Source organism: Chlamydotis macqueenii, chromosome 19 (genome assembly GCF_036417535.1).
Source record: "Chlamydotis macqueenii isolate bChlMac1 chromosome 19, bChlMac1.mat, whole genome shotgun sequence".
Classification (NCBI taxonomy): Eukaryota; Metazoa; Chordata; class Aves; order Otidiformes; family Otididae; genus Chlamydotis; species Chlamydotis macqueenii.
In genome coordinates, this window is record NC_141574.1 from 4,806,252 (window position 1) to 4,821,594 (window position 15,343).

The 15,343-nt window shown below is 46.3% G+C and overlaps 2 protein-coding genes across 2 annotated transcripts in view; one reads left to right on the forward strand and one right to left on the reverse strand.

Annotated features, from left to right (window-relative positions):
• Nucleotides 1–2,011: 2,011 nt before the first annotated feature.
• CENPV (centromere protein V) lies at nucleotides 2,012–5,506 on the forward strand. The gene is made up of 5 exons (XM_086763212.1): nucleotides 2,012–2,395; nucleotides 3,396–3,494; nucleotides 4,310–4,379; nucleotides 4,776–4,890; nucleotides 5,247–5,506. Exons 1-5 carry the CDS (start codon nucleotides 2,139–2,141, stop codon nucleotides 5,369–5,371), a joined length of 666 nt encoding a protein of 221 aa, XP_086619338.1. The 5' UTR covers nucleotides 2,012–2,138; the 3' UTR covers nucleotides 5,372–5,506.
• Nucleotides 5,507–6,706: 1,200 nt separating this feature from the next.
• The window catches only part of PIGL (phosphatidylinositol glycan anchor biosynthesis class L), a 64,050-nt gene continuing 55,413 nt past the window's right edge, over nucleotides 6,707–15,343 (reverse strand). The window contains exons 5-7 of the mRNA XM_086763211.1: nucleotides 13,710–13,741; nucleotides 8,340–8,473; nucleotides 6,707–7,198 (exon numbers count right to left, since the gene is read on the reverse strand). Of these exons, the coding sequence (XP_086619337.1) occupies nucleotides 7,100–7,198; nucleotides 8,340–8,473; nucleotides 13,710–13,741 (265 nt within the window). The 3' untranslated portion in view covers nucleotides 6,707–7,099. The remainder of the gene's footprint in view (nucleotides 7,199–8,339; nucleotides 8,474–13,709; nucleotides 13,742–15,343) is intronic.

Genomic DNA, 15,343 nt, shown 5'->3' on the forward strand with positions numbered 1-15,343 from the left:
CCAGTGAAAGCTGTTAACTCTTGGGGCACTAGGAAATGCCTGCTGCCCAGGTACACTGACAATGCAGTATGCAACCACTGAAATTTAGGGCTTGCAATCGGAATACCAGTGAAATTTATCATCAGCCAAAAACCCACTGTGAAGCTTTGAATGATTATTTATGTGAGACCTAGTTTTGAGCTTTAAGAGTTCTTTGTAATAAAATATGAAACAAATGAAAAAGGAGGAAGAATTTCTTTACTTTAGCCTTCTGAAACAAAACTGCATTTTGTTCTTCCATTTTGTCTTCCAGTTCTTTATCCTGAAGCATCATAGGGGAACAGAATTTAGCTTCAGAAAATGCTTTCTACATTTAAAACATGCTGAACTAATTGTGGAGGGGTGCAGAAAATGACAGATGTGCAGATATTACATGGACTGTGTAATCACTCCATTTTTCTCACTGGAACTGCTTTTTGAGAGTGTACAAGCGCTAGTGTCTCCTGTCTTGCAGGCCATTTGTGTGAACTGATCACTAACAAGCTCCTAAAATATGTTCTGGCTTTCAGTTTAATGCAGCTAACTGTTCTTAGAAAAGGACAGACCACACAGGCTGAAACGTGCAACTGCTGCTGGCCACATCACTGAAGGCGAATGAATCCATGCTGCAAACTGCACAGGCTCAGTTTCAGTTCTTGGTCTCCAGTTTCACCGCAGTGACTCTTCCTCCCAAAATATAACTAACATGACTAACATGAAATCTAGTGTGACTAAAGGTTTGGGAGTGGCTCAGATGAGGAGTTACAGATGAACGTGGTGGCATGGGCCAGAATTTGTCATATATGGTGTATTAAAATGGTTCAATTAGCTGAATAATCAGCACAGAGATTCACATGAGAAATAACAGGAAATTGTAACTCAGTGCCCTTTCCTGTCACCAGAGAAGAGAGGTTCTGAGCCACAGGATTGTTATGCGAGTCCTGGTACATGCCATCTCAGGAAGCAGCCTACGCACTGTAGTCGTATGTTTTTAAAGCTGTTTTCCAGACCATAGAGTGCTGATAGCTGTTTCAACATTGTCCAGTTGCTTTGCTATATTCCTGGCCGAGACAGGACATTTTGGTGCCTCTTCTACCCCGTAACAGACTGGCAGCTCAGTTGTTTACATCTTTCCCCGTACCCCTTCTCAAGAAGAGCAAAATATTAAGTCCTGTTGAAAATACAAATTCTTTATTATAACGCAAACAAAATGAATTTCCAGTTCTGCAACAGTGGACACAAAGATTCACCCTTGGAGTGATTTCCCCTGCAGCCTCCCTGCAACCAAAGGTGACTTGGACACGTACAAGTTTTGTGCTTCTCCCTTGCATTGAGTAGTTTTACCTGAAAAACGGCATTGTCTTTCGGATACTCAACAATAATCTTTTCTAAGGTATATACTACTAGAGGAGTGGTTTCACATTTTCCTATGATTTTTTTTTTTAAATTATATGTACTATCTTGATTGTTTTCCTTTTTAAGACTTTGGTGACAGAATTTGTGAAAAGTATTCTAGTGGGAATCGTGTTAGAACCCATTTCTCTGCCAGGCTGCCATAATAATTTCAAACCTCAGGAGGGACTAAATACGCTTCTGAAGGTGCATCCTCATACACTGCTGTATTGTTCCAGAGCAGTCTTGTTTCTAAATGAGGGCGGGTGCATAGCAGAGATGTGAAGCAATATACTTTTAATAGCACCTCAGGTCTGCAAAACACCTTGACATTGAATATGTGAGGCACCACATGTTTACAATTAGAGGAAAAACTTCACGCTAATGCTCGTGGATAACTGCCATTTTTACCATCACAAGGTGTTTTACAAGCAGGAGGCGAGTTTCCTTTCCATGGGGGCAAACAGCGCGGGGCGTGAATTTTCCGTGATTTCCAGTTTTGCTCGCTCACGGTGTCCACCCCTCCTCCGCCCCACAGTCGTCCCCCGTTACAATTGGCAGACGGGGCCGATACCGACAGCCGAGCGTCCTCTGCGGCCCGGCCGTTAACAGAGCTACCCGGGGCAAAGCGCGGGCCGGGCCTCCCGGGACACCCCCGGTCCCGCTGCGCGGCGCCGCGGCACTGCGGCGCCCCCTGGCGGGCGCGGCGCAGCAAGGCTCGGCGGCGCATGGGGCGAGCCACGGTGGGCAACGCGCGGCGGTCCCGGCGGGGCAGCGCGGCCGCCAGCTCCCCCGCGGGCGGGAACCGCCGGGGGCGAGGGAAGAAGGCGGACGGACTGCAGGCCGGGCCGGGGCTGGGAGCGCAGGAGCAGCCCCCCGGCCCCGGCGCTTTCGATCTTGGGGCGCAGAGCGGGCGCTGGGCCGCCTTCCAGGAGCGGCACCGGCTGAGCTGCGAGGAGGCGGCGCGGCTGCTGCTGGACGCGTAGTGAGTACGGGGCCGGGGCGGCTCTTCGCGCAGCTTCCAGGCTGAGCCACCCTGCCCGGCGGCTCCTTCCCCCGTTAGATCGTCGGCCTCTTGGCAGCATCTGCACAGCAGTAAACACGGGCTTCTGGAGAGCTGCGCAGAAGGGCGGAGGGAGGTGGGGGCCGCACGCACCAGGGAGAAAGTGGCTTTTTATGCTAAAGTGTTTTAGGGCTCTCCCGTCAGAAATGCCCTTGGGGGCATCGTGTGGGATCTGTGAGGCTCAGCTTCTAAATCTCCACCCATTTCCTGTGCTCTTTCTTTCCAGAGCACAGCACATCGTCACTGGGCTGTGAGCAGTAACTGTCCGTGGGAGTGAAAATCTGAAAGGAAAAGATTTTTCCTTTGCATTTTGCGTTTGACCTAGCGGGACCATTCTGCCCAGTTGCTATGGAGGCATCTTACGGGAAAGGGAGAAGCACAAGCTCAGAAATTCGTTGATCATGAAGTTCCTCCACAATTACAATACAAAATAAAATGCATTTCAAATATTATGTAGAATCCACTTATCTGCTTTTCTCAGCTTTTAAGTGGAAGAATATTAGTAGTGCTGGAGCAGTTGTGGGAAAATTCAGTTCCCAGTACCAAGAGAGTTGTCTTGTGATAATACCACTGGTTTCTGTATATCACTGTGCACAGATAATGTGTAGCTTGGGTCAGCATTTTGACCTGAACTGTGGCAGGGGAGCATATGTTTTGCATTGCAGAGTGTACTTTACTTGAACTGTGGCTCTTCTTTCCTTTTCATCATTTTAATTAACCCAGAAATGCAACTGTTGCAGAGGACAAAAGAGATTCTCTACCTCACTGCCACATTTTATTAACCTACATTTGCGTGGATACATTTTTTGGTGTTCTGCAATTGCTCAAAGCAGAATTGAATAATGTAGTATATAGCCTTACTGTTTTCTTGGGGGGAAAAAGAAGTATGGTCACAAAGCCTCTCTGTTGTTTCTCTCTCCAGCGAATACAGAGGTTTGGTCAAACACACAGGAGGCTGTCACTGTGGAGCCGTCCGCTTTGAGGTCTGGGCTTCAGCCGATCTGCATGTTTTTAACTGCAAGTGAGTTTTTAAAATTTTTTTGTTCCTTATTCTTATGGATTAATAAAAGCTCCTGCGCTTTTCCAGTCAGTTAGAGCTAAAAGAAGATGACACAACTGCAGAACGTCCTCTGAGCTGCTTCCATAGGGTATACCCCTAATTATGTCCTAATCCAATATGGGATCAGTGCCGGTGACTTCAGGTCTCACATCCATGCACACGCAGGAAGTGTCAGGAGAGATCTAATGAGTGCAGGTGCTCAGCCACCTGCTTTTTGCTTCCTCCAAGTGCAGCGTGCTGAAAGCATATCAATCCTTTTTTAACTTGGTCTTCTCAAGGGAACATTACATCTCTGACTGCATCTGCTTCAAACTACAGCAGTGTCTGATTTCAGTAGTGATCCCCCTTCGCCTGCAACTAGTTTGCTTCTAGCTCATGGGTAGACTTCTGAACCTTACTTTCTTGTTTGCAAGGTAATTAATGTTGGCAAAATTGGCAAAGTCTGGTCTGAAAGATCAAATGCATTTCTTAGTGCTAGAGTCTGTCCTTGTTATGTCTGTTGAGAGTTGTAGACTTGAAGAAAAAACAGCATATATGTTTGGTGTAGGAGAATACCTTATCGGTATACCAGCGCTGGGTCAGTCTGTTCCACGGGTGTGCTTAGCCAAACACCACTGATACCACCAGTCCACTTCTGCTGCTTACCTCTGTGATGCCAACTAGGAGCCATTTTAGCTGTTAGTGGAATTTCTGTTGTGAGGCAGTCCATGCTAGGTCTGATTGCCGTACTACAATTTGTCTGCTGCCTCCAGAAAGGCCTGCCTTTTCTTTTACAGTTGCAGCATTTGCACGAAGAAACAGAACAGACACTTCATTGTCCCAGCGTCACGTTTCAAGCTGCTGAAGGTAGAGTAAGAATGCAGTAAGAGCACCGCCGTGAACATGAGCAGTATAACCCAGTGTTATCCTCAAAGACGCAAGTGGTAGCCGGTTTTCTGTCCTAAGTTTGTGTACGGCTGGTTGGGGGAAGTGCCCGAATTTTATACAGTCTGGCGTGGGTGTGTTAGTGCATCTTACTTAGTGAGCTGACGTTAGAGCTCTTGCAGTTCTCAGGCTTGACTGGGATGGACACATATACAAAGCGCAGGGGTTCAGAAAAGGAGGATGAGTGCAGAACTCTGTATCTCAAGTAAAGACATGAAGGTGGTATTTTAGACTTTACATTTCTTAGCTACAGGCCCATAGAAAGTAATCAATACATGTATTTATGTGGAAAATTTACATTGCTTTTCATTTCCTTAGGGTGCCGACAATTTGACAACATACACCTTCAACACACACCGTGCCCAGCACACGTTCTGCAAGACCTGTGGTGTACAGAGCTTTTACACTCCTCGTTCTAATCCAGATGGCTATGGTAGGTAGAAAGAGTACACTGTGGTAACCAAAGCTAACCACCAAGCAAACCTTGGATAAAGACTCCATTGGCTACTAGCATGACAGCAGTGAGCAGCATGTGTCTTAAGAGTTTGTTCCTGAAGGGCTAAACACCTGGAACTGCAGTCTGAACGTGTAGCTTCTCCATAAGAAACAGTCCTACCTATGACTTTTGGGGTTCTGCCCGTGACAGGTTTCTCATCTACGCTCCTCAGCCTTCCAGCAACAGCTGGACTGAGCATTTACCACTCCCTGAGATGCCCCACCGCAGAGCAGTGCAGGCATCTCCCACATTTTAGCTATGAAAAGCAGGTTTCTGTGTACTCTTTTTTTCAGGAATAGCTCCCCATTGCCTGGATGATGGCACCGTGCAGTCCATTGTCACAGAAAACATCAATGGCAAGGAATGGGAGAAGGCAGTGAAGGAACACAAGACCATCAGAGACATGTCAAAACCCTGACACTCTTCCAGCAGCTGAACTTGGAGCACTGCGGTGGAACTGTAGTCTGGGTGAGGGCTGGCAAAATCAGCTTCTACATTATTGTTATCTGTTCTCTGTTTCTTAAATAAATTTCTATGCTGCCTGTCCCATTCATTTATGACTTTCAGTTTTCACACAACCTCTGTTCCATAAACCACCCCAGGGCTGCTATTTTGGTACTTTGCCCTTAGCTGTGATAAAGTTTAAATCACAATAAACAGAGCAAAGTACAAAGAAAAACATCTGATCTTTGCTTGTATGGATATTTCCTGTATTTCAAGTCTGGCTTATAAAAACGCCCTATATAAGATAATATCTTGCTTAGGACACAATACTAACTTACAGAGTTTTTTCTCCATTTCCTTCAATGGATTGACCACGGATTTAGAGTTACAATGGATTTGAAAGAGCTTATCAGGCTCAAGTTCAGTAAAGCACTCACAGAAGTGCTTAGCTGTATGAGGAGAGGGACCACTGAAGTTATTCATGTGGTTAAGTACTGTTTTGCTTAAGCCTGGACTTACTCATGGTCTTACAACTGAGTAGGCATATGCTTAGGCACTGACTCACGGCCAGGGAGCCGAGTTCAAACTGTCACACTCTTAGAACAATGGGCACGCACCTCAGTACAACCAGGAACTGGTTTGTTGTCTTCAGGAGGAGGATGTGCTCACAGCAACAGATCAGCGGTCTGGCTCTGATCTTGACTACGCAATAACCAGCTGGGTATATCCAGGAAAGATGCCTCCTGAGTGCAAAGGCCTACAGAAATGTTGAGTATTGGTGACTTTGCCCCACCATGACCCCACAGAAACCCAAATCACTAGTAAAATCTCTGTATAGACTAAGAAATGAAACCACTGAAAGCTGTCACTTACCATTTAACTTAAAGGGAGAGGATCTTTAACTCTTGCACTTGCCACTTACGTAAGTGGAGCAGCTTGTGAGACATCTCTTGCAATTTTTATCTCCACATGTGTTCTAAGAAAGACCTATTTACCGTTTGGGTCTCTTCCACCTCGTTCTTGTGTCCTGTTGAGACTCTTGTGAATTGATCTTGAGCCCCATGTTCTGAAGCAAGAAGAAATGCTTGTGTTTCATGAGGGACACTGCAAAGGTGGAGCCTGCAATGCAATGTGTATGAGAGAAGCAGCAGTAGCAGCAAAGATCAGTGCAATTAGAGAATTATGTATGATTACTGATGTTTTATTCATAAGCTTTTGCTTTTTAAAGTTCTGACTGAATAACAGAGGTCTTGTCCTTCTGGATTTATCTGTGGCAATAGCGTGGTCTTTGAAAAGTCACTCCTGATATTTGCATTTTACAAAAGCACCAAGAGATAGTCGCCAAGCAGTCCTTGCAGCTATATCCTCCTGGGGAAAAATAGGTTGTGCCGTATCTTCCATCAATGCAGAATACTCCTGCATTTTAATCCTAATTAGGTTAATTCAAATTTCTTGTCCTATTTAAGCTTCTGTAGTGAGAAAATAGAGTAGTTGTTAAACCCTGTTCATCTCAATATATCAGGCAACAAGATATTCAGAAGCAAGTTCATACAGCCTGCTTTTTGTAGTCTGAAAGAATGCTACACAAAGAGAATCCTGTCCTCTTGAGCACGTAACAGGTGAGTTTTCTTTAGTCCTTGGCCTGACACAGTCTTTTTTGTCACTCGGTGTTTTACTCCTGAAGTTGTGAGCAGCGTCTCTTTCACAGAAGGCGGAGTGAATTGATCACCATATAGCGTGAGAAAAGCATATAGATGTGGCGAAACCAGAGGAGCTGGCTGCGATGACACCACATGGCTCTCTAGAAGGAAAAATAGTTGAGAAAGCGTTACAAGAACCTTCCAGACCTAATATGAGGGCAGTTTCTTAGGCCTCCTGTGAGGTTCACTGCCAATTTACAGGACAGCCTGTTTTCAGTGAGCGGGGAAGAAGTAGTGGGAGGTAGAAGGCTGCCTACTCTATGGGGCCAATGGGCAGGAGGAGGCCTGTCTGCCCCCATGTTGCTGGTGTTGTGTGTTCAGAGGGGTCCTGCTAGAAAGGACATTACCAGCTGCAGATCGGTGCTGTGACAGTTTCTTTGTCACATATAACTCCTCCTCCCTATGTGATCTCATGCCGGGGTGTTCACATGCTGGGGAAGCAGAAACCTGATAGGTGTGCATCTGAGAACACTTCACATGCTGCTTCCGATCATACATTGCCAGCTGAAACTTAACTCAATCTATTTATAGTGCACCAGCTTAGAAAGGTCAGATTTCAGAAACACAAAACACTACGGAATAATGCCACCTTTATCAGAGCAGTTTCCATAAGAAACTCTCTCTTACAGAGCCTCAAAAGCAGGAAACTTCTGTGTATGTCATTTGTGGATTAACAGGACTGTTTGCTGGGCAAATATTTACATCCCGTGGAAGGGGAGGTAAGCAGATTCTGATGTAGGGAACTGTGGCCTAAATGTGTGAGATCTCATGCAGCAAAATAGTTTAAAAAATACACAGTAGAGAGGGGAACTCAAAGAGCTTTGGACCACAAGCTGTCTCCATCTTTAGTCAGAGCTATGATCTAAGGACGCTGTTCCTGGCATGCAGTCATACCATTCTTTGACAGGCCACTCACACGTTCAGAATATTATGTTGGATCTGGTCTCTTTTCAAACACATCCTACATCCTGGACACAGCGTAAAACTCAGTGTTCTGTGACTACTGAGGATGTCTGAGCTACAAATCTGCTCAGCTCTGCCCTGCTATCCACACAGCACATGAAGCAACCTGTCTTGTCCATTCATGTTTTACAAATCACTGAAGATAATTCATTTAGTGACATTTATAATCCATGTATATAATTATTTATGAAGTTCTCTGTGAATATGACACTTCTGACTAAAGTCTTCACAATGATGGTGAGCTATTCGAACGAGTTCAGCAGGTACCACCCATCTCACCCTGGCTTGCTCAGTTTCCTCCTCTGTCAGTATGAAGAGCGCATCTCTGGGCAGGAGGCAGGAAAGGGGTACATCCAGCATGGAGATGTACTTCCGGAAGAGATTTACTGATTCAAGCACGAGCACATGGCACCCTAGAGAGACAAAGAGGATAAACATTTCAAAACAACAATACTCTTGTGAGGTTCCCACCTCTCCAGGCTGAGCAGGTCTTTGCAGGCTCCCCTGCATTGCTGGCCATGGGGATCCTTTCTGTGCAAAAGGGGAGCAACTTCTGCTCATGCTTCCACCAGGATCTCTTCCTGCCCAGTGCATGTCAATGACCATTTGTACTGGTTCTTGTTTCTTGTTCTGTATGTGGTCTGTGGAAAGCAAAGCTTTTGGGGTTTTGGTTTTTTTTTTGCTTATAATTTAAATTATTCCTACATAGTTAGACTCAAAGGGAAAAGCACAGGATGGCTCTCTGAACGCTGGCACTATATCATACCACAGAAATGTAAAACAGTAGTCTGGTTCAGCTACAAAAATGAAATTTCCTCTTTCTACTCCAATTCTTAGCTACAGAAAAAAAATATTTACAAGATTGAGGAATGGCTGTATCAAATATTAACACAGGCAGGAAGTTACACTTTAACAGAGTTCCAGAATTCATTGCTCAGATGTTTGTGATGAAGCAGATGAAGGTAACATGTATAAAGATTCTACTGGTGTGCAATTTTTTTTCTGTTTTAAAGAGCCCCTTGAACTCAAAACTTAATTGCTATTTTTTTTTACCATGGCTAAATTGTCTTCACTGATGAGCTCAGAGCTACTGATGGTCCCATTAAGAGCCGGCAGCTCTCAAGGGAGCTGCTTTGGGATTTCTTAAGGCTTTGAAGCTGCTGTGATTCAGACTTTGTATTAAAGTTCGACAGAAGAGGCCAAAGTCACAGTTTACACAGGTGGTCAGATACGCAATTAGATTTGCAATGAGATCTTCTTCAGTGTGCCCTTAAACAGTGAAATTATACAAAGGAGAGAAGGAACAACGCTGGATTGCTACAAAGGCTGCCTAATGGACATTTCAGTGTGTGCAGCCTGTGCTCACATCTAATACTGCTTAAGCTGTTATGTCCTGAGCACAAAGAGAACTGGTGGTGCTTAAATACCTCTTGGCTCTAAAATGCAGGCAAGACTCGTGTCCTCCAAATGGAAGACTCTCCAGGACAGGGGCAGAAGCAAACATATTTTCTGAAAAGAGTAAGGTGGGTTTCTCTGAGAGAGGTGATGATGCCTCTGCTAGGGACCCTCTCTGCAGATCTGCTAAGGAATCTCATCCCACAAGGGATGAACAGTCAACCTGTGGAAGAAGCCCCCAGAAGTCTCCAAGGTAGAGCACAGTACTCAAAGATACCCCACCAGCACCATTGCTTCCCCCCACACAGCCATGGGTCTGTGACACACTGAACTCTGGAACAAATGGCATCCATGGGATGAACCTCCACAAATCCCCTCACAAGTGATTTGTGTCCCCTGCCTCTTCCCACTAGCTCATTTCACTGCAAAGAAAGATCCAGCCAAAGCCTGCAATGGCAGGATGTGGCAGCCCTGACAGACTCCCTCTGGCACATCTCCAGGATCTTTCAATTCCTTTCTTTCTTCTCTCTCCTTCAAGAGAAGGATGTACAATTTGTTCCACCTTTTCAATAGCCTTTTCCACTCTCAAAAGCAAAACTACTAACTCTGTGTTTCAGTATCACAGAGGGCTCCAGGACCATGCTCCCCTTCCAGTTCTCTTTCTGCACTGATCCTGGGACGTGACTCCTCAGCAGGGTGGACATGGCATCCAAAGGAGTAATTTTCTCCTGCTGTGGGCAGCAATGAACAAGATCAGAGGCCTCAGAGGAAGTTACCGGCACTTCCATCCAGCCAAACAATGACAAGTCCGTGCTGTGCCAGGAACCGGAGGAAAAGCCCTCCTGAAGCTCACGGACATTTCCTGCAGGCCCGGTCTGCCAGGAGCTGCCGGGAGATGGCGGTGTCCACCAGCTGCCGAGGGAGCTTCCCCCCCAGGCTGCCCGGGCTGGGATCCCTTTGGGCACCGCTCCGCCTTGAAAGCTCTCCCGTCTTAACTGTGTCGGCGCTGTGCCGTGAACCTACCCCCGTGCTACTGCAGCCTCAGCCACCCAGCCCCTGCAAGGTCACCGGGCCTGTCCCTGCAGAGCAGCAGCTGTGCAATGCCATCTGGAAGGACCGACGGCTCTGCCAAGCTCCCTGCAGTGAGTCCCTCGGACGTGTGGGAATGCAGGCAGCTGTGTGACCAGCATGGCCCGTGCCACTTCCTGACCGCAAGCCTGAGCCCCCGCTCGTCATCCACCTTGACAAGTGACAGAGAGAGAGCAGTTGCTGTTTAGCTGCTGTTCCAAAGGATGCTCTGCAGTGACAAGCGTTGCAGTTGCACACAGAAGTGCCCTGACAGTTCTTTTGCTCCCACTAAAGACACTTCTTCTTTCCAAGTAGGAAATTTGGAAGCAAACTCGTGATGTGCTGTGAGTAGAGGAACCACTCTTCCACCCCTTCTCTGCAGAGATCCTCCGGGCTTCTCAGCAGGCCCCAGTTGTTGGTGGGTAGTTTCAGACAAAAGAATTAGTACGGTGCTGCACAGCACAGCAGAGGAAAGGAACAGATATGGACCCCCCTGCTCTTGTACTTGGGCCATTCCCACTGGCCACCTATTCGCTTTTCAGTGCTTACTGGGTAGGACAGGGCTAGAGTCAACATGGAGCGATGGGTCTTTCCTTTCCAGGATGGTTGTTAATGGTCCCTGGCAATGCCACGGGAATTCCTTCCTGCAATGGTGGGCACAGAGACCTACTGTAGGTTACCCATCACCAGTCTCTGAAGCCTGGGCTGCTCGTAAACAAAATGTGCTCTCCCTTTCCTCATATTTTTTTTTCCCTAAAAAAAAATATTAATTCACGCAGCAATTATGCCCTTTTTCCCCCTAAGCTCAGCAATAAGGGCTGAAAACAACTGCAGCGATTTCAGTACTGATCAGTCTGACCTCCCGGGCCCCCATCGGTCAGATCAGGCGAAGCAATGGCATTCAAGCCTCACAAAATGAAGGGCACCGCGAGTCTTCCGTGTTAGTGATATGACAAGGATCTCCACATGCTGACAGCAAAGGCTGCTCTGCACGGGAACATGAGATGAAATGAAGCAGGGAAGGAATGTACAGTCCAGGGAGAGATGGAAAAGGGTTCAGGGAAACAGGCTGCTCCCTGCCAAGCAGGGTAAGAGAAGTGCTGCCATTGATGAGTCTACTCCTGTGACACCAGCAGGTGAAGCTTTTCAGAGCCTGTTGTGACTGTGACCTGGGCAGGATGGGATTAACAGTGTAATACAACCTCTCTAGGTTGGCAGAAAGGGCAAGATCAATATAGCCAGCGGATTAGGCCTAGAATAGAAGCGCATGAAGCCTGCAGCCTGTTCGGCTTGGCTTTCTGCTTCCAAATCACTTATGCAGCAAGTATGCCTAGAATGAGAAGATTATTAGCAGATCTATGTGTGCTGAAGGCTTGCGCTGCTCCTGACAGACGCTGGCACACCAATTCTTTGGGAAGAGTGCTGGTTATAGCTGGATGGGGCCAGCAGTAGGGGTGGATGCATATCCAGCAGCTGTCTCGGCTTCCTGAACCAAGCCTATGTGCTTGTGCCTGGGCTGGAGAACTTGATTACAGATTATAAAAAGCTTGCTGTGTTTATGCTGGTTAAAGGCATTAGAAAGCAAAGCAGGATATTTAGGGTGCTCATTTGCATATCACTGAGGTAATACAAGGCTTAGCTGGCTTTTGCATTTGCAGAGAGATTTTCTGTGGATTCCCTGATCACATGGCCTTACACAGGCTCACCCACAAATAGTTCCCTCTTACCAAGAGGAGAGCAGCACATTTCCATGGCCTGAACATGCCTTCCAGCTCAATCCAGATCGCCTCAATCCCAGCATCACTCTCGTTTCATTAAGCCCCTCTGATGCACAGCCCTGCACGCCTGCCAGATCACATTATAAATACTGGGAATTTCAATGAGACTGGAACTATATTTGGAAAGGCTTAGCGTAAGCAGCAGCATGGGAGCTCCCCGTTCCTTTGGTGTTTGTAGGTCATGTCAGATGTGATGTAATCAGAGCAGCAAGGATTTCACATCGCTTCAGGAGTCTCTTGATGCTGCTGGAGAAATGGAAATGTTGTCCGTACATGGGTCCGCTTCAAACCTGAACGAATTTGAGGCACAGCCCATATTCAGGACCACAGTGTATCCAACAAACCTGCACGAGCAGCACATGAAGGTGGTTCAGTCTAGATAAGGTCTGACACCTAGCAGTGACACCCACCACTGCAGTTCCTTGTTCTTTCCCAGGAATGCACACAGCACGCACAGAGCTTTTTGCTGCATCCCAAAGCTGAACAAAGAAAAGGTCCTAGGAAACAAGCTGGCATTAACACTCCCTTTTCATAGATGGAGGAATTGAAGAGACCAAAGTCAGAACTCAGTTAAAGGGCATTCTGCCATCTTGGCTCATGCTTTCTCCACAAGATCTTGGTCTGCAACTTGCTGCTAGCAGAGAATTAAAACTGATTTGCTGTGACACATTCAAATCCTACAATGATTTGGGAATCAGCATTAAAGAAACAGTCTGGATGACTGCTGAGGGAGCAGGAGGTAGACTGGGTGGGCCTGGTTGAGCCACCTTCCCTGAGTCAGGCACTGTTTGCTGAGATAAGGGCTGCAGATCTACTCTGGGAAAACAGCTAGAAAAGGTGGTCAGGAGCAACCTGCTTCTCTACTTTGCTTCTTTCTTTTCCCTACTTGTACAGAGAGTTTCTCAGAGATACTTGCTCATTTACAGGTGAAAGAAGCCACTGTAACAATGTGTTGTGCCACTGCAGATTTCAGATACCACTCCCGTACTGACCGCATTTTGAAGGAAGCTTGGTTTGGTACATGCAACCATTTTTGGCTGAGCTGGTAATGAGGCCCTTATCACAAAGAAAAAAAAAAAAAAAAGGCTTATAAGTAAGATGTGACCAAAAAGTCTGTGACTGAGCTCAGAGACCTGGAAATAGCACTCAGATCCACGCAAAACAGCAAAGGCATAGGCCAGACACTGAATCACACCACTGCGACAGAGCAACCCCAAAAGACAGAAAAGTGACTGTAGAGAAGCCTGAGCTGGTAAAAAACTGCGGGGAGATAAAAGGGCAAGGAAGAGTTCAGCGAGTTTCATGCACTGCAAATAAGAGGTAAGTTAGGCAGATGAAACCCTGGACAGCACATTCATGTAAACGATTGCCCCGTGCCTGCGGGTCACGGATGTGTGATGTGACGTACCTTCAGGTAACTTCTGCTCCGAATGCAGATACCTGTCAATGAAGAGATACATGGGGGTAAATGCTCAGTGAAGTTACTCAAATCCTGATTTTACAGGTATAAACTCTGTACCTTAGATCAACCCTTTTCTCTTAATACACACAAACATTTGCAATGGCTAATTTTGTAAGAAAGTTCAGGTGCCGACACTGGATGCGTGTGTCAGGCAGTGGTAAGCCTCATTCCCCACACAGTTCTGCCATTACTTTCTTCACCCTGGCTGCTGGGACACAGCACAAATAAGCTCCATAAATCCAACTCGCTCACAAACTTCTCCTGTTGCACTAAGGGAAACTGCAAGAGGCTGCCAAAGGCTATTCACCTCGAAGAGCATGGCCCTTGAAAGCCATATGTCTGCTGACAACGGATACTGCCTCAGCAGCAGCTCCAGTTTGGGGACCAGCTTCTTTCTTTCTAACCCATGGTGGCACTGAGACATCTGAGAAGACGCTCTGACTTTTTGCTCACTAAGACTTTGATCCCTTCATGATTTTGTCCTGGGAAGTCTCTGTAGCAAAAATGCATCCATTGGAAACAGAATTAGGAGTTCAGTGCAGGAGATGTGAACAGCAATGGTACTTCCATCAGGAAGTGTAAGCAAATGATCCTGATATAGTGAAGGCATCACAGGGCTAATAAGCTTCAATTCCTTTTTAATTCTCCTGTTTTTGCTGCTCTAGCCTGTGGTTCATGGCTCACATCACCATTTGCATCGCCTCCAGATTTGGCCCATCTCAGGGATGGGAGGAAGCAGGTCTCCAGTAGATGGCACTCAGAGCTGTCCCACACCCAGCCTTGCTCTTCTATAAGGGAAAAAAAAAAATCCAAACAACGGAACATTTGCCAAAAGGAGAAAGGAAATTAAAAAAATAAAAGTTATTTAACCCTGTGTAATATTTAAAGAGATTGTTATCATCTTCTAGTGGTGCATTTAATGAAGGACAATGTGACAGTTCATGTGTAAAGCAACTAGGATAAAACATACATTATATGTAAACTGTTATGTTTCTCCAGTCACTTTCAAACTAGGATTATCTCTGGCTATTGGATAAGTTCAAGGAAAAGGATTAGCTACACAGGCGTAGACAAAATAGGAAGCACGGAGTCATGAATACCCAAAGCAATTCAAAGCAAAAGTCAAGCCAGAAATGCAGGTCATGGCAGAACTCAAACTGCAATCAGAAGACATATGCCTTAAATAGATTCCCCTGCCAATGGTCTCATCTCCTCCAGAGACAAAGATGTGCAAGCAATACCATTTTCTACTAAACAATGGCTTTGTAGTGCTAACTTGGCTAGCTTCTACCCTGCTACTGAAGTCCTACTGTTCGGACAAAGATTGTTAAATGTTGCCTTGTAAACATTACCAGCATTTTTTTGGGGGGCCGGGGCGGGATGGAGGCAGGTTTAAGTACCTCCATTGATGTCTGCTCTGCTCTTCTGCCAGAATTTCTTCCTCTACAACTAGAATCTGGCCACCCAGTGAAGTGATTCAGCACTTGGTAAAGCTAGCAGGGTGGGAACTTCTTAAAACAAGCTTGGAGCGATAAAGCAATGAGTGGTTGTGAAATCTGGCTAAGTACCCCAAGTCCTAG